The 27,566-nt window shown below is 47.1% G+C and overlaps 1 protein-coding gene across 5 annotated transcripts in view; it reads right to left on the reverse strand.

The window, feature by feature from the left end:
- LOC115073630 (transmembrane protein C17orf113-like) overlaps positions 1–27,566 on the reverse strand; it is a 167,655-nt gene that overhangs the window by 27,814 nt on the left and 112,275 nt on the right. For 4 of the 5 annotated variants that reach the window (XM_029572226.1, XM_029572228.1, XM_029572225.1 and 1 more), the window contains 4 exons: positions 22,741–22,851; positions 19,693–19,855; positions 9,414–9,728; positions 2,409–2,596 (listed from right to left, as the gene is read on the reverse strand). In XM_029572226.1, coding sequence (XP_029428086.1) covers positions 2,409–2,596; positions 9,414–9,728; positions 19,693–19,855; positions 22,741–22,851 — 777 coding nt within the window. The remainder of the gene's footprint in view (positions 1–2,408; positions 2,597–9,413; positions 9,729–19,692; positions 19,856–22,740; positions 22,852–27,566) is intronic. The other variant, XM_029572230.1, reaches the window with a different exon arrangement.

Below are 27,566 nucleotides of genomic sequence, written 5' to 3' on the forward strand. Positions count from 1 at the left end.
TGGAGTCCGCTGGCGGCCACCATGTCCTTCTCTTTTGTTGCCAGCAGGATAGGGTCCATTGGCAGTCACCACATCCTTCTCCTCTCTTTAGCAACCAGCAGGATGAGGTCCGCTGGCAGTCACTGTGTCTTTCTCCCCCTCTTTTGCCTGCAGCGGGATGAAGTTTGCTGGTGGCCACTGCATCAGATCTCGCTAGTCAGCCTTCGCGGGACAGGCTCCTCTGCAGAAGTCTGCTGAGTTATGGGGTGGGCAACAGCAGGAATCACGTTTATCCAAACATCTCCTCCTGCTGCCGTGGGGCTGGTCTTGCAGTAAGAGTCACGAGACTGGCCCCGCGGCAGCAGGAAATGATGTTTGGATAAATGCGACTCCTGCTGCCCATGGTGGGGGGGGGGGGGGGGGTAGCTAAGTGTGATGCTATTGGATAGAGCAGGGTTTTGGTCTATCCCTGCCCGATCTGATATATAAATTCGGGGTGGCAATTGCCACTCTGAAGCGATGCCTATGGGCTGGGGATTCACTGAATCCCTTGAAGGCCCTGCCCACATGCCACTGGCCTATTTTAATGTTTGTTGAGTTTGGACTTGGCCCTCAGAAAACCATGAATAAACTGTAGTACAATTTCTATACAGTAAACCTCCCATACCAAATCAGCACTAATTGCCAGCAAACAATCCTACCTATGAAAGGGCAACACTTCACATATTACACCAGGCCCTAAAACATCAATACATTTCCTTTTAGGAAAACAGAACAAACCAGATACCTTCACAGAAATTACACGCTAGTAGAATACCTCACCTCAGTCACACATGCAGAACACAGACAGACCCCTCACCAAATAAGAATAAAGATACCACAAACTATAAAAAGAAAATGTGTAGACAAAAACTGAACTGAAAACTTTGTATGCAATGCAAAAACAGAAATCGTCATTCCTCATAAAACAAACAATAAAATACAAAACATGCATTATCACTAGAGGTGATGAAGAGAACAACATGCAATAATCTAAAATTCATACAAATTTTCCAAATACCAATAAGCTATTTAAAAACAGCAGATACATTTAACAGCACCCAATAATTAAAATTAAAGATTAAAAAAATCCCCTGCTGTCCATACCAGGGATCTTTTGATTTGCAGATGCCCTGAGATTGTCGTGGATCAGCAGTGGGACAGAACAAAGGTTATTGCTCACAAACTTTCTCCTATCTATCTCATATAGACAAACATGTTTGCTCACTCAAACACACACACAGACATTCCCCCTCTCTCTCTCTGATACATACACACAGACATGCTCTCTCTTACATACACAAATACATGCTCTCGCATACATACATACGCAGACAGACATCTCTCTCATACACTATGACATGCCCTCTCTCTCACATACACACAGACAGACATCTCTCTCTCACACACACACACACATACACACAGACAGACATCTCTTTCTCTCTCACACACACACAGACAGACATCTCTCTCTCTCACAGACAGACAGACATCTCTCTCTCACACACAGACATCTCTCTCTCACACACACAGACATCTCTCTCTCACACACAGACAGACATCTCTCTTTCATCCCCTCCCCCAGAAGCACAAGGCCAACAGCAACAGCCTCCTCCTTCAGGCCCTGTGATTCTCGATGATCTTCCTTTCTTTAGGTTGCAGGGGTTGACACTTCTCTGCCTCCTTCTCCTAATACCTGCAGCCTATGCTGCTCCTCCTGCTGATCAGGGACTGTTATTTTGAGTGGGTGGGGCCATGTTGCTCCTCAGCTGGCGCTGCTTGTTCCAGCTCTTGTACTCTATTACTGAACCACATTTCACAGTGTTATTCATCACTAGACTGGGTGCAGTCTGCAGTTGAGGGAATAGGAACAGAGCATCCTAAATCAACGCAGTAATCTAGAGTCAGTTTTTCAAATGATCCAGCCACTTAATTTCAGGAGTTGGGCAGCTACATTGCCCCCACTGAAAATGGTTTAGGGCTGATTTGCTAAGGTTAGCTGCTCTAAATGCAGGTGGCAGTACAGCCATTCGTTGGGCAGGAGGTGACTCTCACCACTAGCCAATTAAGTCTAACTTCTGGTGGCAAAATGGAAGGCCTCGGTCTAGGCTGCTTAGATTTAGGCTCTTTTTCAGCCTATAAGTTGTAATGCTACATAAGTAGCGTCATCAGCCTACACAGCACTATACACAATATCCACATGGTTATAATGGCCTCGCCATAAGGAGCTTACAGTCCAAGCTCAAGCACAGGGCAAGATAATGATATTATTGAAGGTGAGAATGAGCAGTGAGTATGTCACTGCTGTAGCCCCATAGACCAATGCTCTAACTTCCACCCTGCCCTGCCCACCCCTAGGCTCTATTATACCCAGAAAATACCCTCACCTGTTTCAGCTGTGTTTCCGAGTTGACGTAGACCCCACACATACTGCAGTGGAAGGCCTTGCTCTGGACATTAATGCTGCCTTTGTTGCCAATCCTCTTGGATCTGTGCCCTGTCCTGGATAGAAACTTTCCTCTCCCTCTCTTAGCCTGAGCATTGTGCCCCCTGAGAGTGGACTTGTGCTTGGCTCCTGGGGGTAAAAGAAGAAAGAATCTGTTCAACAGAGCAAGGCCAAATCAAAGCATCAATCCTCTCAAATGATGCTCCATCCCTGTAAAACTGAAAAACAGTATTCCAAGGAATAAAATGGAATTAGCACTGGCTTGCAGAGCCATTCACCACTAGCTTAAATAATCTGACTCTCTTCCTAGAGTTTCTGCAGTTAATAACATTGCTCATTGATATGTAAATGTGACAGTTGCATATTTTGCTTCCTCTAAAGTGCCACTTTTTTATTTTTTTATTAATGAACAAAAAAATAATTCTCCAACTTCTTACTGGTGGTTTGAGGTTAGCCAGTGCTTACACAGGAAGGAGAATCCTTACAGGGATCTAGCCTAGTACCTGGGTAGACTGCCCTCCCCACTCAGAGTAGCCAAAATGTTTGTGAATACTTTCATAACATGGATGCTGGCTGGATTAAAAAAAGAAAGGCGTTCCCGGGGAGGTGCGTTTAGGTCTGGAAAGGAAAGCTGCGTGATTTCCACACGGCCATGCACCATTTTGCACACATACACACCCCGTTTGTCCGCCTGCAGAAGAAGCGGGTGCACAGAACGTGTGCAGTTCATTTTTGGGAGGAAACCACCCCTTGCATGTATGCCTGGCCACTAGGAGCGGACAAAACCTTTGAGTCTCCTTGGACAAGCACTCATAAATAGCCACAGAAGTGGGAACATCTGCCTTCAGAGTAGAGTTTGGGCATGCTCAGTATAGATACAGCTCAGAAAGTTCTTGAAGATTTTTCTGAGCATTCGTGGTCTTTCCCGCTCATCCGCCAGCAGTGACAACATCCTCTGTTTTCTTTTAGCCGCTTTCACAAACTGATGGGCATTGATCCTCTCTTCAACTTCTTTCAAAATGTCGACAAGAAAAGGGCAAACCCCTTTCAAAGAGTGCGAGAAATGTCAACGTAAGATGTCCAGAGATATGCATCATATTTGCCTACGTTGTTTGGGAACAAGTCACAACTCTACAAATTTTGTTTTGTGGCAGTATGTCACCGAGGACATGAGCATACAGAGAGCTAAAGCTCCAGTATGAGATTGCCCATACTGGTGATGGTAAAGGCAAAAAGAAAAAAAATCTTATAAAAACACGAAATTGCCAAAAAAGTGACATAACAGATCGAGATCAAAGTCACCAACAAATTCCTCCTCCAATTCCTCTCATTCACGGGTAAGGAGTAGAGTTTGGTCTCCAAGAAAAAATAAGGATCATAAATGGTGTTGGCAATCGTCCATATCTAAAGATCCAAGAAAAAGACCAAGTTTTTCTATCTCACCCTCTAATTCATTTTGGCATTTGACGCGACTATCGGCATGAGTTGAAACATCGTAGGGCGCATGACACAGCGCAATCCCCATCAAAATCGATGCATGCCCCAAATTGAAGATTGGGACGAAGCTAACATTGGCACAAACCACGGCACCATCTTCAGCTCCAAAGACTATAGCACAAGCATCTACACGGCACCACTCGTCTCGGCACTAAAATTAGCACAGACCTTGGTGCCAGTCACGATGCAGAAATCAGCGCTATTGTCAGTGCCGAAATTGGTGCAGATCATGGAGCCAACCCAGAGGAAGCATTTGATAATGATGCTTCAAGTCAATCAGAACAGGACTCAATCCAGAGTTTAGAGTGACGTGATCCATCAGCACCAAGATTAAGCCTGTTTTCTGCAAGGCTTACTCCATCCAATTCATATAGCTCACCAGAATCAAGTAAACATAAACCATCTACTACCTCTCAAAAAAGGCACCAGCGAAGACAAAGCATAATATAACTTTGTCCAATTCATATTCTGAAGACCAGTGCACTCTATTCGTCCCTCTCAACAACATTCTCAGCCCAGTTTTTGAAAGCCAAAACAACCTCCAGTACTCCACCAATGCTCCAACTGGGGGTAGAATGATGAAACTTTTCAAGGCTTGGGAAAATATAACATCAGATCGTTGGATGTTGCAATCTTTTAAGTTTTGAAAAACTCCCCAAGAATCATTATTGCAAGACTAATCCATCTTCCGTCTCAAAATAAAAAAAGACTTTGAGATGATATTTTTCCCCTGCTTCAGTCACAAGCCATTGCCAAGGTGCCACCATCTCAAAGTACTTCCTAATTCCGAAAAAAGCAGGCGACCTCCATCCAATTTTAGATATACGCTTATTAAACAAACATCTTCGAAAAGAGAAGTTCCATAATCATTCATTGCAAATAATAATGCCACTTCTACAATCAAACAATTGGTTAACAACCATAGATGTAAAGGACTCCTACACTCTCATTCCCATAAGGCTGGAACATAGAAAATTCCTCCGTTTCACATTTCAAAAGTGCCACTTCCTGTATCAAGCCTTACCATCCAGCCTTTCATCTACACCGAGAGTGTTCACAAAGATATTAGGAATAATAGCAGCTCACATCCGAATACAGAATATACTTGTATTCCCATATTTAGACGACTGGCTGATCACAGCAAGAACAAGATTAGAAAGCATTCAACATATCAAAATAGTGATACATCCCGCATCCTGTTATACGAATACTTACTCAGGATACCCTTCCCTGCAGGGGAATTTCTCTTTTCTATAAAGCTTTATTGAATGTTCAAGGTATGCAGGACCCACCTCCCAACATCATTCAACAGTGGAATAGCAACCTACAACTTGATTTAACTAGTCAACATTGGAAATTTCTTTGGGAAAAAGCTCATAAGATTTCATTATGTGCCAGACGGGTGGAAGTTATGGTGAAGCTTCTTCACAGGGCTTATCGGTATCCTTTGTTTTATGCTAACTTTAGTCCCACTTCTATCAGCCTATGTTGGTGTGGATGTGGCCTGTAAGGCTCCTATGTCCACATGTGGTAGACCTGTAAACATATTGATCTCGTCTGGAAAGCAGTGTTAAGGGTGTGTTATCTTATTCTGGCAAGGAAATAACCCAGACCCCTGAACTGTGTTTATTCGGCTTATGGAAGAAACATACCCTCACGGTTGCACAAAGAAAACTAGCTGATCATTTAATTCATGCAGGACAATTTACTATCGTGCTAATGTGAAAATCACCTCCTACATTGGAATGATGGCTGTGGCAGGTACACGAGATTGCTCTTGTGGAGAAGCTCACTTACACTCAAACGGAAATTGTCAGTTTACAGGAAGACATTCCTTGTGTAATAACGCACTTCAGCTGTTGCTGGCAAAAGTTATGTGCTGCTGGATTAAACTTGGGTATACTTGCATATTACACTTATTCTGTTCATACTGTGCTCTTGGTTCGGGTCCATGGGAGGGTTGGTAAAGGAGTTACTACTATTTCATTTAATTATGTTTTAAGATTTTACTTTCTGTATTGTTAAAAATTCATAAATAAAGAGTTAAAAAAAATAGTGATACTTGTTCTTCGAGGCTTAGGATTCATAATAAACTTCGAGAAATCAAATCTCCAGCCGTCTCAAAATTTAGAATTTATTGAGGCCATTCTCAACACCAGAAAAATGAAGGCTTTTCTCCCACTAAGAAGAGCAGAAATGCTTTTAATTTTAATTCAAATCCAATTTAGCAAAAGCAGTACAAATGCCAAAAAAATGCTCAGGATAATCAGACACATCTCATCAATGGTCCACACAGTACTGAATACAAGACTAAGAATGAGAAGATCCGCAGTGGCATCTAAAATATTATTGGCAACAGAGTTGTCAGACAGAGCATGTCAACCAAAATCCCAGTAACAGGTCATTTGAAGGAATCTCTTCTTTGGTGGACAAGCACCGCCAACTTGACATGTTGGTAAGAATACGATTCTTTACAAAAGCCAAAACAGAATTTGATAAACATATATCTCTTCTTGGCTAGGGTGCGCACTACAGAGACAAGATCACTCAGAGTCAAAGGTGCAAACTGGATGCACGAATACATATAAACCGATTGGAAATGTTGGCAGTTTACAATGCGTTAAAAGCTTTCAAATCTCACATTGTGTACTCAACAGTCCAGATTCAGACAGACAATCAGGTCACCATGTTTTATATCAACAAGCAAGGAGGAACAGATTCGTACAAGCTATGAAAACTTGCCTGCCGCATATGGGACTTTGCAATATTGATGCAGATACGTTCTCTGCAGTATACTTGCCAGGAAAGGAAAATGTGTCGGCAGATCACCTGAGCACACAATTAAACCCCACGACTGGGATATAAACAATCAAATCCTACGATCCATCTTCAGGATATGGAACACTCCCAAGATCTATTTGCTACACCTTGCAACAAGACGTTAAACACGTTTTGCTTCAAAACGTATTCGTCTCGAGCGGTTGCACAAGATGCGTTTGCAATTCCATGGTCTCATCTCTTTGCCTACATCTTCCCACCAAACCCTCTAATCATGAAAGTGATATTGAAGTTGAGAAAAAACAGCATTCTGGCTAAATCAATCATGGGTCCCTTGGCTCAAGCGACTGTCAATAGCGAATCCTGTTCGTCTACCTTGCAAGCACGACCTCATCACCCAAAACAATGGTACCACAATGCATTCAAATCTAATATCACTGGCACTGACAGCATGGAAATTAGAAACTCCTATGATTTGCTAAATCTCTCTCCTGTGATTATTCACATACTAAAGGCATCAATAAAGCCCTCTGCACAAAATGCATACACTAGCAAATGGAAGAGGTTTGTTATCTGGTGTGTCTCACATCATTTTCAACCTGAATCTTGCAGTCCAGAACAGCTACTAAATATCTGCTCCATCTAAGCACACAAAACTTATCAAGCTCCATTATCAGGGTGCATCTAAGTGCCATAGCAGCATACCATTCTCTAACTTTATAAACCCAATAGCTCAAAGCCTGCTAATACAGCATTTAATGAAGGGCCTTCGTAACATAAGACCACCTTTGCGGCCAGCAATGCAAGCTTGGGATTTAACTTACATGCTAACAAACAGGCCGATGGAGTGCACTGTTAACCTGCCCTTGGACGCGCGTTTTCCCTTACCCCTTATTCAGTAAGGGGAGGAAAACGCGCGTCCAACCCGCGGCACCTAATAGCGCCCTCAACATGCAAATGCATGTTGACGGCCCTATTAGGTGTGCCCACGCGATACAGAAAGTAAAATGTGCAGCCAAGCTGCACATTTTACTTTAAGAAATTAGCGCCTACCCAAAGGTAGGCGCTAGTTTCTGCCGGCACCGGGAAAGTGCACTGAAGATCAGTAAAAACTGCTTTTCTGTGCACCCTCTGACTTAATATCATGGTGATATTGTCGGAGGTCCCAAAGGGTAAAAAAAGAAAAAAATTTTTTAAATGGGCCGGCGGCTGCCAGGCCGAAAAACCAGACGCTCAATTTTGCCGGCATCCAGTTTCCGAGCCCGTGGCTGTCAGCAGGCTCAAGAACAGATGCCGGCAAAATTGAGCGTCGGCTGTCAAACCCGCTGATAGCCACCGCTCCGGGTCAAAAGGAGGTGCTAGGGACGCGCTAGTGTCCCTAGCGCCTCCTTTTGCCTGTTCCTACTGCACCACCTAATTTAAATACAGAATCGCGTGCACAGGCGAGTGGCCTGTGCGCGCGCCGGGAGAGCAGGCGTTCGTCCGCTCTCCCGCGGACTTTACTGAATCGGCCCGAAAATTAACAGCTCTGCCTTTCGAACCACTTGTCTCTATTCCATTATAAACTTTATCATGGAAAGTTTCCTTTCTGCTGGCCATTACCACCGCTAGAAGAATAGGCAAATTCCAGCCTTAGCTATCCATTGTCCATTTTCCATGATAATAGGGTATCTCCCCAAACGAACCCTAAGTTTCTACCAAAGGTTAACTCAGACTTTCATTTTAATCAACCTATTGAGCTCTCAGTTTTCTTCCCTCAACCACACTTGAACAAAACGCAACAGATGTATCATAACCTAGATTGCAATAGAGCACTGCTTTACTACTTGAATAGAACTCAACCTTTCAGAAAATCAACTCAACTATTTATTTCCTATTCTGATTTTAAGAAGGGACAGAGGGTCTCCAAACAAACAATTTCAAACTGGCTTAAACAGTGTATATGCACTGGAAAACAGAACTCCTCCAGAATTGATAAGGCCTCACCAAATAAGAGCCGTTGCAACCTCAACAGCCTTTTAAAATCAATGCCCATTATCAGAAATATTATATGCTGCAACATGGTCAAATACTAATACATATATCAAACATTACTACCTAGATCGTTACCTTATACTGAATACTGAAAGACGATATTAAGGACAGTTATTCCAGAAAACAAGGGCTAACAACTCTTTCTGCACATTGACTATGGATGCAAAGTTTCTAAACACGATATCAATAACTTTGACATCCACAGCTTGGGAGTCCCACTTGTGTGGCTGTTTATGCGTGCTTGTCCATGGAGAAAGCAAAGTTTCTTACCTGTAACAGGTGTCCTCTGTGGACAACATGCAAACAGCCACACAATTCCTCCCACCTCCCTGGAAAGACTTGAATAACACAAACAGAGAGTTGTTACTCAAAGCTCTTGGACAAAACCGAGGAGGTCATCACTGCAGGCGGTTGAGTGGGAGAGTCCACACATGCTCAGAAAAACCTTCAAGAACTTTCTGAGCCATATCCATACTGAGAATACCTGAACTCTATGCTGAAGACTGATGTTCCCACTTGTGTGGCTGTTTGCATGCTATGCTGTCCATGGAGAACACATGTTACAGGTAAGAAACCTCACTATCTGGACCTCTGTGTGTTCTAGGAAATTACATAAAATGTCCCCTGGGGCACTTACCAGTGTTGTGGGCCCGCAGCTGCGATGCAGAATTGGCCGTCACTTTGCAGGTGGCACAGTAGAGGGATTGCATTTTAGTCTCTTCTTTCCTTTCTGCGCTTGTGTCAGTCCCGTCACCCGTCTCAGTCCCAGGCGTTTTGACTGATGCCGGGCCGGTGCCGTCTAAAGCCCCCTCGGACGAGTCTGAAAGGGGAGTGGGTGCAAAAGGTAGGATGCGGCTGCCCGCCTTCGCTGAAGAGGACTCCTCCGCACCTGCTGCAGGGATGAAGGCCTCACGCTCGACTTCGGCACCTTTCATGCCCTCCTCCTGTAGAACTGCAGAAGATCAAAGAAGAACACCAGAGGACAAATTGTGGCTTTTCAGATCCAGTTTTAGAACAGAGGAGGAGAGAAATGCGCCTTTTGATTCCAGTGTTGTAATGTTCAATCCTCCAAAAGTTCAAGATGCCAGTAAATAATAATAATAATATGATTGAATGGAACTAAATAATTAAAAATAAAATGTTACCAGGTGTTATGCTGGAATGTACAAGAAATTGTGGGAGCAAGAATAGAAAAGTAATTATTGCCTTCCCTTATTGTCTTGGCCCCACCAGGGATCAGATGTGAGCTACATCCAAATAAATAAAACAAGTAAAAATCAACGGGGGTGTACGGGAGAAATGAAGCAGGGTTAGGACGTGCACCCTGCCGATATCGTTTTCAAACCTCCGTGCATGCTCTCTGGTGCAGGCTCTGCCTCCGCTGCCACTTGTGAAAGGGGAAACGCCGCGGGCCTGCAGGTACAAAGCTGCCCTCTGCAGGCGGGGCTCTTATGCATCTACATTTTGATTTTTTTTTTTAAACGTCTGCTCGTAAGCGAACACACATAAGTTACCTCCGACGAAGAGGAGGTGCAGCTTTCCGTGATGCAATGCACGCGCGGACCCGGCCGATCGCCGAGGATTTTCAACGCTGACTCAGGCGCATACGTTGGCTTTGAAAATGCTGTGCAGGCTGTTTGAAGATGACTCCCTCCAAATGCAGATGCAGTTAGGGAGAGCTGGAGAGCTGGGACTGCACGAGAAGACCAGGGTTCAAATTGCACTGCTGCTTCTTGGGATCTTAGGCAAGTCACTTCAGCCTCCACTGCTGAACGCATGCATTAGCAGAAGGCTCAGCAGGACCCGGATTCTTCTGCTCAGAAAGCAGATGCAAGCTCTCAGGGTAAATGCGCAACCACTCGGAGAGCAGCTGGAGGGTTCCTGTTATGGCGAAGGCAAGCTTTTGGTGCAGAATCCTTTGTTTTAATTATTGTAAAACCTGTATCTACCGTCTTCCTGGGCAAAGCCATTCAAGGTAGTTTACAATATTGCTAATAAAGGCCATAAGAACATAAGAACATGCCATACTGGGTCAGACCAAGGGTCCATCAAGCCCAGCATCCTGTTTCCATCAGTGGCCAATCCAGGCCATAAGAGCCTGGCAAGTACCCAAAAACTAAGTCTATTCCATGTTACCATTGCTAATGGCAGTGGCTATTCTCTAAGTGAACTTAATAGCAAGTAATGGACTTCTCCTCCAAGAACTTATCCAATCCTTTTTTAAACACAGCTATACTAACTGCACTAACCACATCCTCTGGCAACAAATTCCAGAGTTTAATTGTGCGTTGAGTGAAAAAGAACTTTCTCCGATTAGTTTTAAATGTGCCACATGCTACGCACACTGAATATCCCACCAAACTTAGCCAGAGCATAAAAAATAAATTTTCAAAAAGCAATAAATCCCCCAGCTGTCAAAGGCTCCAAAACCAATCACGGATTTTATTAACAGCACAAATAAGCAGCAGAGCCTGATGCAGTAGATATTAGCAATCCTCCCACCCACTATTATACTAGCCCACATCGAATAAAAGTGACCTACAGCTCAAAATCAGATTTCCATAAAACCACTAGAATCATTCTGTGAAAGTTAAAATAAGCCCTCATCCCCCCCCCCCCCAAAGGGGGTCAACCAGAGAAGAAACACACTCTTAGCTTCTTTGTGAAGGTCAGGGTGTGCTCTTCCATCGTCCAGGACAGGGGTGGGCAGTTCCGTTCCTCGAGGGCCGCAAACCAGTCCAGTTTTCAGGATATCCATAATGAATATACCTGAAATAGATTTGCATACAACTGAGGCAGAGCGCATGCAATTCTCTCATGCATATTCATTAGGGATATCCTGAAAACGCTACTGGTTTGCAGCCCTGAAGAACTGGAATTGCCCACCCCTGGTCCATGTCCTGCTACTGGAATATGCAAGCCCTGTTATGCATCAAGTGCATTTCTCTTACTGATGCTATTTTTAACAAAGGAGCCTTGACCTGATGGTAATTCACGACCCGCTGTATACCAGAGTTACTTTGTTTGTCAAGCAGGAAGGACCTACTCCATTATAGAGCCCGATAAGTCAGCATCAAAAACTTAAACTTGACTGCTGCCTGGATGTGTGGTGGGAGCGGGTCAAGTCTAGTTCTTCTCTGAAAATTATTGCTACCCCTTTATCTTGGTGGTGTGAGATTAAGTGAAGCTTTCAGCGCGGATTTGGAGAAGCTGTGAGGGTATCAGCATTCACTGCCCCTGTCTCTGTTTAAGCAGAGAGGTTGATATTCAGTGCCATTGTCTGGCTAAGTTCAAATGTATCACCAACATATACCCCTCACATTATTACTTTCCCAATAACGTTATGTTATAAATGGTAACCTTCATACTAGGCACTATCGCATGTGCTCTCACATCGTAACTCCATCTGCCCTAAACATAAGATCTGCAGTGATGTATAACGCTCCTTTGGTGAATCACTGCTTTGTAACTTCTCTTTGCAATTAAAAATTGTGAAAATAATTATGTGAGAGGTTTATGTTGGTGATGGATTAGATATCCTCTCAGTAGACTTAACATATAGAACAGCTGTATTTTGGGACACTAAGTTCAAACTTAGCCAAACAAATGGTGGGATTTGAAAATCCCTGACTGATTCCTTAACTGCTTTCAAGTTATCCGGCTAAGTAGTTAGGGAGATAAAAATTTAGCTGGAGGAATTCCAGGGATGCTTGTGGGCAAACTTAAGTTAGCTAGATAAGATTTCTGGATACGTCTGCTATTCCGAGTTAGCTGGATAATTTATCCAGCTTCCACTGGTTGTGCCATTGAGCATTCCAAGACTTAGCTGAATAGACTTAGCTGGCTAACTTTAAGATAGCCGGCTATATTCAGCAGTGCAGCTACGCACACTGAATATCCCACCAAACTTAGCCAAGAAGCGTTTAGCAGCTAATTTTGTCAGTCACCTATAGCAGTGCTGTGAGAGTAGGTCATGTGGTTTTTCCGGTTTGTTGTAGATGGATGGGGAGTTTTGGAGTAACAGCCTGCCGGGTGGGGGGTTGGGGGTTAATTAAGTTTGGTCTTCATGTCCTATTTGTACTGTGTCTCTTGAGGGGAGGATGAGGGTTCTGTGCGGCCTCATTTGTCTACAGTTTGACAGTGTACTTGGGGACTACCTGACATAGCTTTTGATTGTTTTGATCGCTGATGGAGCAGTGGGTGCTGGAGTTTGGTTAGAGGTGAAGCACATGTTAGGGTGGTAGGGGCTGTCCCTCGTGAGGTGGTGGGAGTGTGGGGACAATGTTTGGGTTCTTATGGCCTGGTTTGGCCTCTGTTGGAAACAGGATGCTGGGCTTGATGGACCCTTGGTCTGACCCAGCATGGCATGTTCTTATGTTCCTGATGTCTGTTATAGAGATATAAAGTGTTCCTTTGTGGTTTCAGCTGCTATCTAGTGGCAGGAATGGGATGGGTTTCTGAAGGAGAAGATGCCCTAAGCGGCATCACTGCTTAATGGTGTGCGAGGTAGAGGTCTGGGCATTGGCGACCAGGGGTGAGCATCCTGGCAGTGTCAACAAAGGGTGGAACAAAGGAGCGAGCCCTTTGACCGGAGGCCCCACCTCTGGCAGGTGGCTCCTGATGAGGCCCACAGATGGATCGGGGCAGTCCGGTCTTGGTCCCGGCAGCATCAGGGGTTGTGGAGCGAGTGGGAGGAGGATCTTGGATGGAAGTTAGGCCGGCGCCACCTTCACCCCCTGCCGCAGTCTGGCCACTAGGTGTCATTCCTAGTCCCAGCTAAGCCAGGGAATAGACCTCAAGCCCTCTGCACCAGCCCTAAAATCTGATACAATAATCAGATAAGACAGCAGTGCCAGAAATTGTGTATTTGATTTGCTAATGGATGGTTTCCTCAATAGCACATTCTCTCTCCCCCCCTTTAATTGTTTTTGAATCTCTAGCTTTTCTCAGCTGCCTCCTGTATATAAACTGCACGTGCACACATACAGATCCTCTGCACCCCCTAATCCACAAGGAACAGTTCAGCCATTATCTATCACAGTAATGAAACTTTCACAGTGCGTTCAGCTTTCATTCTTGCTAATGGGGATAAAAGGTCACACTTCAAACGCATCCAGTTTTAGATCCAACATAAAAAAAAAAAAAAAAAGGAAAACTCCTTTTTTTTTTAAAATATAAAATACTACAAAACAAATCAACCCCCTCACTTAGCATATTAATGAAATCTGTTTCCTCCGGAGCTTATCAATTAATGTTTCTCATCAGTGCCTCTCCTGTGCTGTTGAGTCCTGCAGCTTCTCGTCAGACGAGTGCTTTTCTATAATAGAAGAAAAACCGATAAACCATGGATCACTGTCACGTGCTGGAGAAAAAGACGTTGGCAGTACTTCCGAAGGACTGGCTCTTCTCTGAGAACGCACTTTGTCAAAATCCATTGACAGTTTTTATTGAGTTGGCCAATTACTTTCAACTGTCCAAGCAGCATGTTGACCAGAAATATAAAGCTCTGCCAGCTCGTTACTGCATATTTTGGTGTTTTGTATTAACTGCATTTTGTCCTGGTTTGTGCTAACTAATATATTTTTTGTTATTATTGTATTTTGCTCTGCAATGATTTTATATTTTGTATATTTTTTTTTTTATTTATGCAATTTTCACAAACATACAAAGAATCACCTTTGCACTGAAATACATGGACAAACATTCTAATAAGAAAACAAGTTATGTTGAATTGTTGTCCATTTAAACAAAGAACAAAAAAGCAAATAAAAGAGCGAGGTAAGCAAACTAAGGGGGAGATAAAGAGGAAAAGAAAAAGAAAAAAAAGAAATTAGCTTAGCATGCAGTCGAACTAAACATTATCAATACCGCTAATGGTTACAATGACGCTGGAGAGGAAGTTAATGGGCATTTGGAGTCCAAAAAAGCCGTAAGCTGTTCAGGAACAAAAAAATATAGAAATCATTATACCTGATATGACATTTACAGGGATATCTAAGGGAAAAGAACATCCAAGAGAGATAGCTTTGTGCCTAAAAAACAAAAATGCTCCAAGTTGCTCGTGCTATGTCAGGAAACACCCGAATGGGATGACCATAAAATAAAGATGAGAAATTGTGAAAATAATTACTGTTGCGCTCGAAGGTGGACCCTTGTCCTGAGGCAGTGGAGAGACACCTCCTGATAGGGATCAGAAGGAAACTGCCCCCAGGGGGCAGAGCTCTGGAGGAGAAAGAGGTTTGGGTGAGCTTCACCACTGGAAGCCCGAAGTCCCCCCAGGAGGAGCCCGTAGGGACCTGGGCCCCTTGGACTTAGGTGGGCCTCGCAGGGTCTCCTGGGAGAGTAGACGTCCGGCGTGCCCACTGACACAGGGAGAGCGCAATCGGGTTCGAGGCTAGAGGTCCGATGGAGCAAGGAGGATGATGACAAGGCAAGGAACAGAGCCAGAATCTAGGGACGAAGTCAGGCGAGCAAAGGTCAGAGTCCAGAGGTCTGTCCGTGGAATGGTCAAAAAGGCAGAGGTCAGATACCGGAGGTCAGACGAGGTCACAGGCAGGCTGAAGTCGAGAGGCAGGCAGCAGGCAGATCAAGGCACAAGCTGAGGTCTCGAGGCAGGCAGGCAGGTCAAGGAACAAGCTGAGGTCAGTACCAGTAAGACAGTCCGGAGGTACTACCTGGGGAAACGTACAAACGAACACAGGAACAAGACGAGCAGGAACTAGGATGCAGGAACGAAGCAGGAACAGGACTGGAATAGAAGGATCCTAGAATGAGACTTGGAACAAGACAAGAGCAGGAACAAATGCAGAGGCAATCTAGCAAACAAGCCGACCCGATTGCCAAGGCAAGGAAGCACAGACAGGAACGTCCTTATATCGGGGGTTCAATCAGGGCGCGTCGAGGAGCTGAGGCCCACCCCTGGCCCTACAATAGGCCGGGTGGTCCGCGCGTAGGGGCACAGCCAGCATTGGTGAGGACGCTGAACCTCGGCGTGGGGCCTGGTACGCAGAGGAAGGCCCGGTGACCGCCGCCGCGGGACACTGGGGCCTAGAGGAGCTGGCAACTACCGCTAAGGAGGTCGACCCGGGACCTGCCATGGGACCGTGAAGGTGAGCAGGCCCGTGCACGGGACGGCCGCGGACGGGGCACGTAACAATTACGCATAACTAACCAAATCCTGCTAGGCAAAAAAGGTAACTAACAATGTGGAACGATAAAGAATACCAGAGGAGCTCAAGGAAATCAGTCAAATTAGAAACTACTTGATTATTTTGAGAAGAAACAGAGGGAAGAAAGAACATTTTACTAATAGACGGAAGACTATCAGCTGGAAATTTCAAGACCTCAGAGAGAGATTTTTTTTTTAAAGGTAACATCAGGTATTTCCCCAATGACCTTAGGGAAATCCAAGAAACGCAGATTCAAATGCCTGGATTGATTTTCTAAATGTTCAATCCTTCTAGATAAAGCAATACGGTCTTTATTAAAGGTAGACCGAAGACCTTGAATATCCTGAATAATCAATTCCGTCTGTTAAATTTTCTGAGAAAGAACAGCAAGCTGATTATTATAGGAAATCCCCATCTGATCCAATCGAGAAGAAAAGGAATCCAGCAAGTGCAGGCGTTTAAGGAAACTCCAGAGCTCACCATTAAATCCCAAATAGAGTCGAGAGTCACAACGGCAGGGCGACTAACCAATCCAGGACAGCCCGCTGGAGAGGAGGTTACCCGAGGCGAATCTGTAAGGAGCACCACCGTAGCTGGATCTAACTCGGCTGGGACTGGAGCACTCGAAAAAGACAGAACCGGCTCTGGCGAAACACCCCGACTCATTGCAGGCTGCGGGACTATGCCCTGTAAGGCACCCCCCAACCCCCCCCCCCCCCAGGCAGACACTCCGAAAACGTCATCAGGCGATGCCACGCCAGCGGAAGAAGGAAGCCGCTGCGATGGTGGAAGCCTCTGATCGAGCAGGCTTAAGGATGCCTCCGCTTTAGACACCCATAGAGCTCCCTCACCGTGGGCGACATCTGCTAAAAAGCTCAACAAGGAAACCCGGAAGAGCAGAGCAGCAAACCTTCACCTCTAGCAAGCCGCCGCAAAGATTTTATTTTGATGCTATTGGGTAATTCTTAGATTTTATAGATTGTTGTTTAGACTGCAGTGTAGGGGTTTACATTTTTTAAATCACTTTGAGCAGTGTAGGGAAAAGATTAGTAAATGCGAAGAAGAAGAATACATTTGCACCCTCCGGTCATGCGTTACTAGCGAATTATTCTTTTATTTATTCAATTTGATTAACCAGCCTTCCACAAAGTATAGCAGAGTTGCTTACCTGTAACAGGTGTTCTCACAGGACAGCAGGATGTTAGTCCTCACACATGGGTGACATCATCAGGATGGAGCCCAATCATGGAAAACTTTTGTCAAAGTTTCTAGAACTTTGACTGGCATCTACTGGGCATGCCCAGCAATGCACTGACCCTGCATCCAGCAGGGGTCCCCCTTCAGTCCCGTCTTATAGTAAAAGTACATGTGAAAAATAAGATAACGTAACGAAACCAACACCGCGGGGTGGCGGGCGGGTTTCGTGAGGACTACCATCCTGCTGTCCTGAGAGAACACCTGTTACAGGTAAGCAACTCTGCTTTCTCACATGACAAGCAGGATGGTAGTCCTCACATATGGGTGAGTATCGAGCTGAGGGTGCCTGAGCAATCCACCAAATGTACCCAAGGACGTGCAACAGGCACAACAACTGGGGTGAAAATTTGGTTGAAAGGGCATCCTGAACCCTGATGGGTCGGTGGAAGGCTGTTGGTACATTAATTGGCAAATAAGTTGCGTAGGACAGACTGGCCGAAGATGGAATCTTGTCTGCCAGCCTTGTCTAAGCAATAATGGGCTGCAAAGGTATGGAGAGCGCTCCAGGTAGCAGCTTTACAAATGTCAGTAAGCGGCACAGAGCGGAGGTGCGCTACTGAGGTCGCCATGGCCCTGATAGAGTGTGCTTTGACACTGTCTTGGAGCGGAACGCCTGCCTGTTGATAGCAAAAGGAAATACAGTCCACTAACCAGGAGGAGAGGGTCTGCTTTCCCACAGGTTTACCCAATTTGATGGTATTAAAAGAGACAAACAATTGAGTGGACTTTCTGTGGGCAGCTGTACAGTCTAGGTGAGAAGGCTAGAGCACGTTTACAGTCGAGAGTATGCAGAGCCTGTTCTGCTGGACTTGAATGGGGCCTGGGAAAGAAGGTGGGTAGTATAATGGATTGATTAATATGAAACTCCGACACTACCTTAGGCAAAAACTTAGAGTGAGTGCGGAGTACTACCCTGTCATGCAGAAGTTTAGTGTAAGGCAGGTAGGTGACTAATGCCTGTAACTCACGATTTCTAGTCTTAAGCTATCGCTCCCACGTGCAACTGTCTCTGCACATCCCAGTTCTCTGTTAACCTGGTTTTTGTAACTGCTCTCTTCCTGCTTTGTTTTTTACCCATTACGTGTAAACTGGCATGATATCTCTGATGATGGTCAGTCAAGAAAAACCACAAATAAATAAATAAATAAATAAGCAAACAACTCTGAGAGCGGATGTGAACGCCAGAAGAAAAATCACCTTCCAGGTGAGATAGCGGAGATCACAGGATTGGAGAGGCTCAAACGGCGGTTTCATGATCCACCCCAAAACCACTTAAGGTCCCAAGAAGGGGCTGGAGGGCGCAATGGAGGTTTTAGGTGCAACAAGCCCCTCAAAAAGTGTGTTACCAGGGGTTGTACTGATATGGAGACATCCCCGATACCTTTATGGAAGGCCACCACACTGACGTGCACCCTGATAGAGGCCTGACTCTGACCGGTGCCAGAGATAGTCAAGAAACTTCGCTGTGGAATAAGTGAAAGGGGTCGATGGACATGGAAGTACACCATACCATAAACCTGTTCCATTTATAGCGATAAGACTTTCTTGTGGAAGGCTTTCGAGAAGCTACCAGGACACGGGAAACTGGCTCTGAAAGGTTAAGAGGTTGAAGAATTAACCTTTCAACTTCCAGGAAGTCAGAGATAGGGCCTGGAGGTTGGGGTGACGTAGGCATCCATCGTTCTGAGTGATCAGAAGCGGATCCTTCCCCAGAGGAATGTGCCAGCTAAGTGGCACTGAACAGCAGCCTCGGCAAGTTTAATAAACTTCCTGTGCCCTCGTGGTGCAGGGCTCTTTGGGATGTCCCTCTGGCTAAGGTGCTCTCTCCAAGAAGACAGGATTACCAGTCCTGCCTCTTATCCTGGGAAAGTAACTGAGGCCAAAGGTCGGCGAGCCCAGACCTTCAGAACTAGGGAGGCCTCGTCTGGGGGTCCAAGAGGGATTCCTCAGGATCTCAGAAAGAGGGGACTCGGGCTGTATTCTGTCTGAGAGGGAACTCCTCAAGGGCTGGAGAAAGAGGATTGTCCTTTGTGGGCATCAGAGGGAAGACTGCTGGACGGTGGAAACGTCCCAAGAGTCGCTGGCTCATTTCCTTTTGTCAGAAGGTCCTTCTGGATCGGGGGAGGGGGGGAGCAGGCAGGGTATTTTCAGAGAAAGGAGGTGCACGGAGGGGTGCGTCGGACAAGCCCCAGGATTTAAAAAAAAAAACAACCTCCGAGCAGGAGTGCCACAGGGAGATCGGCCACACGAAGCAGGAACCGGGGTGGGTTTGCTTATTGGCAGTCGCTGCGGCGGCACCGCTACAGACCAAGCACGTTTCCTCTCATTTTTGATGGGCACTTAAACTATCAAAAGAAAGAAAATACATCAAGGAAAGAAACAGAAAAAAGTTTGATTAAAAAAAAAAAAAAAAAAAAGTAATGCAAGAACTGCGTCAAAGCCGGCAAAAGCAGAGCCGCACTTTAACTTCAGGAGTCTGAGGGCCAGTACCTGTGCTGTCGGGGAAGCCGCTCGCAGTCGCAGCCAGGAGGGACGGGAGATCGGCGGCCTTGTTTTGGCTAGCTGCCGCTGTCTTCTGTCTCTCTTTCAGGGCTTCTAGCACCTTCAGTTTTCGGCCGTGCTTGTGCCCCTTGTAATGAGCCTCGGCCTGGTTCTAAGGAGAAAACATAGCAAACGCCGCAGAATAAGAAATCCGTGCAGAGCCCCAAGCCCTCCACAGCGTGCGCCGCCTCTCCTCGTGCCAGCGCCGCGGTTCTGTGGCAGCGCACATCTTTAGCTTTGCCAGGGTCACAAGCTCGGGTTTTTTTTTTTAGCTCCAGCAATCATCCCGATGGGACCGAGAGTAGAGGACTGCAGTTCATCATCGCCCCTCGCAAAACGCACGGCGAGATCTTCTTATGCTGACAAGAAGGTGTTTGAAGAGGAGCCTCTCTTTCCCATAAAAACACCTTCCTTACACAAGCCATGAGCATAAGAGCAGAGGAAATGCCGTGCTGGGTCAGACCACGGTCCATCGAGCGGTCAGTCCAGGTCATGAACACCTGCAGATTCCAAAAAGTACATTTCTTTCTTATTACTCCCTCTCAGAGTTAGCAATGGCTTTCTTTAGTCTCCCTGGCTAATTTCATACTATGGACTTTTCCTCCAGGAGCTTCTCCAAACCTCTTTTAAACCCCGCTGAGCTCATCACCTTGACCACATCTTCTGGCAACAGATTCCACAGCTTGAATGTGCACAGAGTGAAAAAGCACTTTCTAGGATCTGTTCTGAATCTGTTGCTCGCTAGTTTCATGGTGCGTCCCCTTGTTTTAGGATTATTGGAAAGCGTAAATAACCATTCTTTATTTGCCTGTTCCACCCCTCTTATGATTATATAAACGTCTATCCTGTCCCCTCTCAGCCGTTTCTTCTCCAGGCTGAAGAGCCCTGGCCTGCGCAGCCTCTCATCATAGGGGAGATGCTCCAGCCCCTTTATCATTTTGGTCGCCCTCCTCTGCACCTTCTCTAGTTCTGCTCTGTCTTACTCAAGGTGCAGTCGCGCCGTGGCTCGATACAAAGGCGATGTGATATTTTCTGTTTTATTCTCCGTTCCTTTTCAGATCATTCCTAACATGGTTTGCTTTTTTTTTTTTTTTTTGACTGCAGCCACACAATGAGCCATGACCTGCCCTAAAGGGAAAACCCTTTAGAAGGGTACAACCTCCTTTAATTGTGGAGAGGATAAAAGCAACAGAATTACAGAACCAAGGCCTCTCTGGGATTTGAAAACACTTCCTCTGGCCACGGTGCTGCTGTAATGGGCACTTAGAGACAGCAAAGCTCTCTGCACTGGCAGAAAACCGCCCCCCCCCCCCCCCCCCAGCACACCCCCACCCCCTTCCCACACTCTACACTGCTACAAAGCCCCCATACTCTCTGCACTGCCCCAAGGCCCTCCCCTCCCCTCCACACCAGCACCCCACCCCCTCCTACGCACTGCTACATCCCCTGCCCTCCCTGCTCTCTGGGGGGGGGGCGCTGGCACCGCTACATCCCCTGCCCTCCCTGCTCTCTGGGGGGGGGGCGCTGGCACCGCTACATCCCCTGCCCTCCCTGCTCTCTGGGGGGGGGGCGCTGGCACCGCTACATCCCCTGCCCTCCCTGCTCTCTGGGGGGGGGGGGGGCGCTGGCACCGCTACATCCCCTGCCCTCCCTGCTCTCTGGGGGGGGGGCGCTGGCACCGCTACATCCCCTGCCTCCCTGCTCTCTGGGGGGGGCGCTGGCACCGCTACATCCCCTGCCCTCCCTGCTCTCTGGGGGGGGGGCGCTGGCACCGCTACATCCCCTGCCCTCCCTGCTCTCTGGGGGGGGGGGCGCTGGCACCGCTACATCCCCTGCCCTCCCTGCTCTCTGGGGGGGGGGGGGCGCTGGCACCGCTACATCCCCTGCCTCCCTGCTCTCTGGGGGGGGGGCGCTGGCACCGCTACATCCCCTGCCCTCCCTGCTCTCTGGGGGGGGGGGGGCGCGCTGGCACCGCTACATCCCCTGCCCTCCCTGCTCTCTGGGGGGGGGGGGCGCTGGCACCGCTACATCCCCTGCCCTCCCTGCTCTCTGGGGGGGGGGGGGGCGCTGGCCCCGCTACCTCCCCTGCCTCCCTGCTCTCTGGGGGGGGGGGCGCTGGCACCGCTACATCCCCTGCCTCCCTGCTCTCTGGGGGGGGGGCGCTGGCACCGCTACATCCCCTGCCCTCCCTGCTCTCTGGGGGGGGGGGGCGCTGGCACCGCTACATCCCCTGCCTCCCTGCTCTCTGGGGGGGGGCGCTGGCACCGCTACATCCCCTGCCTCCCTGCTCTCTGGGGGGGGGGCGCTGGCACCGCTACATCCCCTGCTCTCCCTGCTCTCTGGGGGGGGGGGGGGGCGCTGGCACCGCTACATCCCCTGCCTCCCTGCTCTCTGGGGGGGGGCGCTGGCACCGCTACATCCCCTGCCTCCCTGCTCTCTGGGGGGGGGCGCTGGCACCGCTACATCCCCTGCCCTCCCTGCTCTCTGGGGGGGGGGGGGCGCTGGCACCGCTACATCCCCTGCCTCCCTGCTCTCTGGGGGGGGGGGCGCTGGCACTGCTACATCCCCTGCCTCCCTGCTCTCTGGGGGGGGGGGCGCTGGCACCGCTACATCCCCTGCCCTCCCTGCTCTCTGGGGGGGGGGGGGGGGGCGCTGGCACCGCTACATCCCCTGCCCTCCCTGCTCTGTACGGGAAACCTGTTCTGCTGCCGAACCAGCTCTGTGGAGTTTAGTTTCTCGCCTGCAGTTAAATTATTATTATTATTATTATTTATTTCTTTTGTATACCGACATTCGATCGAGATATCACATCGGTTTCCAGAAAACAGGTTGAATAGAGCCGGAACTGCCCTATTTTACATTGTAACAAGAGAACAGTTGATTAAACAATAAATATAAGGAACATTGTAACATATGAATAAAATTAAAATTAAATATTAGATGTGGGTATATAGAAATGGCATGAAAAGTTTCTGTGAAACCCGCATTACATCTTACCGAAGAATTGAAGCGGAGGTGGCAGATATTGCAGGAGATAAAGGGCTTCTTTCTCAACGGTAAGGGAACTCCAAACGTGTGGTTTATCACTGCCTTCTGCACTGGATCCATCTGAGGGACAGAAGAGAGAGAGGTTTCCTGTCTGCGCGGCAGCATTAAAAAGTGACAGACGCTGTCAGTGCCAGTCTACGTGGGCACTTTTGCCACACATCGCATTGTAGGCAGCTATGGAAGGGAAACTGCCCCATGTGCATTACCCACTGCCTGCACTACATGTCCTGCGTCTGTCCCTGAAAGCTCCTGGCCTCGATAAATTGGTTTGTCTGTAAGGTGCCACCCGCCTCCTGTCATTTTTGCTACCCAGGTGGCTCTCTCTTTATAAAATGGTCGAGCAGGTGGCATGCGCTAGAGGTGCCTGCAGACATTCACACCTCTTATGTGTGTGTGTGTGTTGGGGGGGGGGGGGGGGGGGAGGGGAAACCAGCCATGCATGCATGCGACTGTGAAATGGTCACAGGCTGTTTTACCCCCGCATCTCTCTATGGCGTTCCTTTGGGTGCATTTAGGCGGTGAGCAGTGTGGTTTGAAAGTGCAGATGCACGCGGGATATTTACGCCTCTTCTCAGCCGCCCACCTGAAGAGCGGGTGCCAACGTGCAGAGGCAGTTTTAGTGGGTGGACTTTGCAAGCGCCCGTGCATGTTGTCCAGAAACCCGGCCTCTTCAAACCTGCACCTTGAATGCACTTACTACATTTATAGGCAGTGAATTCCCCGCCAGCTGAACGCGTCCCTTGCAGGCAGGCACTGCTACAGATTTTAAATAAAACTTCTCCTGGGTCGGCCAGACGTTGGTGCAGGCTGAGGGAATCCTCCTTCCCTCCCTGGTGCTAGGCAAGCTGTGCTCCCACTGCACCTCTGGGACCTGCGCAGGGTGGGGTGGAGGAGAGGGAGCCCAGCGTCACGCAGGCTTATTTCAGCATTTCCACGGCCCACGCCTCCGGGGGCCTTACCAACAAAGTGCAAACGACACCTGAATACCGAGCAATATATAATTACACGAGAAATAATACAGCACGAGACTGAAAAATCAGCCCAAAAAAAAGGAATGTAAAGCGAGTGACAGACAAAGAAGGAACATCCAATCTAGAAAACAGAGCAATGCACAATAAACTGATCCATGGGGCGGTCAAGGCAAATGCAGGTGAAAGGGCACACACTGGCAAAAAGCACAGCATAAAGCAGAGAAGTTAAGACACAGAAGGAGCAAGGCAAGGCGCAGCAGGAGAAGTACAAAGAGAACTGATGTGATGAGTGTAAAATAAGGCCCAGGATGGGGAAAGGTTTTGTCTTGTGTTTGCTTGAGGAATTCCTGGGCCTCTGACAAGCTCTGGGAGGAGTAGCCTAGTGGTTACAGCCGCGGGCTACCACCCAGGGAAACCAGCGTTCAGTTCTGGCCGTTACTCCTTGTGACCTTGGGCAAGTCACTTTACCCTCCGTTGCCTCAGGTACAAAATTAGATTTTAAGCCCTGTAGGGATAGGGAAATACCTCCAGTACCTGAACGTAATCTGCTTGAAAGTGCTGAAAAGCAGAATATAAAAATATAAATAAGAGATGAGAGGAAGCAGGACGTGCCTCTAGCCTGCTGCTGCCATTTTGACAATTTTTTGAACGGAAACTCTGGATTTTCGCTTTACTGTCCAAGGGAAACGTTTTCATTGCTAAATTCCCTTCCCCCTCACCTTCAGCCTCCTCCTGGAAGCAAAATTAATTTCCATACCAATGAAGCATCACGGCTGCTTTTAAGTCGGTCGAGGTGTCCAGCTTTTAAAATGCAATTTGTGAAGGAGGCAGATGAGCGCTCCAGGAGCACAAGGCCAAGACATGATGGTGGCTGGGAGTTGATGCATCTCCTCGAAAAAGTGGGGATTGTCTCTTCATCCAGCCGTGCTCCCTCAGAAACGCTGCTGTGATCTATCCTGCCGGCACTGTGCCACCATTGCCCGGTGGCACAGGAGGGTTATCTTGATTTCAGGGCCGACTTCTGTTTCTCCGCAAAACTGTTTAATTGCCAAGACAGGAGCATCAGTCTTCACAAGCACAGGCTCGGGCGACAGTTGTTATCAGGGCCGCAGACTCCGCTGCAGAAGCGAGGGGAAAGGGTACTACCCGGTGATTAATGAAGCAGCCTGCTCACGAACAAATTTCACATTCTTATCTGGGATATAAACGAGGTGCATTCAGGCTCCGCTGGGGAATTCAGCGGCAAGCGATAAGTGAAACACAAAGCGCTCCATCCTTCTGCATCGGAGCCAGAATACGTAACTGGCATGGAGGTTGATCTCTGCTCCTCGCCTCTACGATGCTCTCCCGGCATCCTGCATTTTCCGGCAGGCCCCGACTCTCACTTCTCTGCTCCACTCGGTTTGGATGCAAGGAGGCCCCTTCAGTGGATGAGGGATACTCTCCGGGTGATTATCTTTTCCATTCAGAATAATTCTTAACATTCTGTTTGCGTCTTTGATTGCCGCTGCAGACTGAGCCCAGGGTTTCAATGTATTGCCCATGTTGTCGCCTAGGATCCTTTCCCTAAAATGGTAAACTTCTAATGTAGAAGCCGGCATGGTGTAAATAAGCCTGGATTATTCCCCCCCCTGGTGCAGCCACTATGATGCCCGGTTCCCCGATTTTACCGGGTCTACTTGTGTTTAACTACTTGGAATAATTTTGTGCATGTGCGGCTCACCCATTGCTTCCTTTTCCAGACCTTTCATGAAGAAGTTAAACACTGGCCCCAAAACCAATGCCTAGGACACAGGAAAACTGACCTTATTCTTTTGTTTCTTCTCCTTTCACCTCCTGTAGAGCCCTTCGGGGTCTCCACTCAGAAGACTTTACCCTCAGTGTAGGTCGAGAATAGGCAAGGCACTGGTTTTACAGCTTCCCCCTGTTAAAACCACTCTTAGGGTGTGGATTTTTAGTTAATCTGTTGGGGATGCAGGAGTGTTTTGCCTTAGGCTCCTGTTTTGTTCTTTTCCTTTCATTTTGGGAAAGAAGGACCCTGTGCCCCTTATGTCTCAAGGTCTGGGTTCAGAAAAGAGTGGTCAAGGTGTTGTTCTTCCTTTTTGTTGAGGAATCTGATGTTACTCTCCTCAGCGACGGCGCTGAAATGACATCACCACTCTGAGCAAGCAAATACCATGCTAAGTGCTCTTTTGTCAGCTTAAACCTACAGCCAGGAAATTTGGAGCGGAGGATAAACAGATTGCTTAAGTAAAGGGTTTATCAAAACTCAACTTCTTAAAAGGTTACATTGGTTATCCGTTCGTTGTAGACATTTTGTTAAAGTTCTCTGTTAGACCCATGAAGCACTTTCTAAGGGTCTTCCTGAATATTTGTTCAATCTGTTGATCCCTATCAACCATCATGGTGTTTGAGATCATCTCAAAAAGGTCTTCTTAAGTTGCCCTTTCAGAAGGAAATGAATTTAGAGGTTCCTCAACAATCTGTGTTTCAATATCAGGCCCCCCCATGCTTTGGAACTCATTAATTCTGAATATCTGTTTGGAAGGCAATTTGGAATTCCGGAAAATTGGCTAAATCTTGTTTTTTTCCCCAAAAGTTTTTGATTCAAACCACAACCATTATAAGCTCTTCTTGTAATTTCTGTTTTCAACTGTACCTACTGTGAAATACTTATGAAATGTGAGGAACTTGATATTGTTTTGGATCTATTTTTATATTGATTTTAATTTTTTTTGTGTTTTAACGCGTGCTTATTCTTTATATTTTGGTTTGCAATATTGTATTACTTTTTAATTTTTATTGTACCCTGTTTTGATGTGATTGAAAAAATCAGTTTATCAAAAATATACAGAACAATTAAAATAAGAGGAGAAAAAAAGAAAGGGAAAAACAGCAAAACAGAAAGAAGTCAGGTCAGTCAGCGGTTACAGGAAGGGGACTGATGTTTCTCAGGTGCTGGGCCATATTGCCCCCTAGTCAGATTTCATTTCGGGCCTAGCGACAGGATACCACATCTTTTCCTGCTTCGGGTGTTCTCTCTCCTCTTTCCCCCAGGATTAGAGAGTTTTTCCTGCTTATTCTTTTTGGGAAGTCTTTGATTTTTTTCTCTCAGCTTTGGAGAATGTGCATCTCCAGGTTGTGTTTGGGTTTTATGTAAATATATATTTATGGGGGATACCAAAAGCCCTTCCAGGAGCTTAAAGATCTTGAAAGACTGTTTCTTTCCCTAGCCCCTGCCAGGAAAGGGCCCAGGGAGCATGGGGTATTTAATTCCCTCACCAGTCCCAGCAGCCAAGCCGTAGCTCCAAAATCAGATCTTCCAAAAAGCTGCAAGATACTCTGAAGTGTCCATCAAGATGGAAAAGATGTGAGTGCCGACACAGAAAGGTAGGGAAGCAGCACTATTTCTCTCCCCTGCCCCCCAATGAGCCTGCAGGCACTCCCCAGAACCAAGGCAGTATGGCTGGCCATCGGGACAAACTCCCAGGACCGCTGTTGTTTAGTTTTAAATAAATAAAATGAGAAGAACTTGTGCTAGGACCAAAGGCTTTTCCAACTCGTTCCCCAACTTGGCAGGCAGCGTTGGCCTGGAGCTTGTTAAAGGAGGCGCTCAGGAACAGCTCCTGTGTGACATCGGGTCGGCCTAGGTCACTTCCCATTGCAGTGGCACAGATCCTACGTTAATCACCGACTTTACCTTTATTTCCCTGAAACTAAAGATCCTTTGTGCTTATCCCGCACTTTCCTGAATTCTGTTACTGTTTTTGTCTCCAACGCCTTTCCTGGGAAACAGTTCCATGC

This window comes from Rhinatrema bivittatum, chromosome 12, assembly GCF_901001135.1.
Source record: "Rhinatrema bivittatum chromosome 12, aRhiBiv1.1, whole genome shotgun sequence".
In the NCBI taxonomy this organism is placed as follows: Eukaryota; Metazoa; Chordata; class Amphibia; order Gymnophiona; family Rhinatrematidae; genus Rhinatrema; species Rhinatrema bivittatum.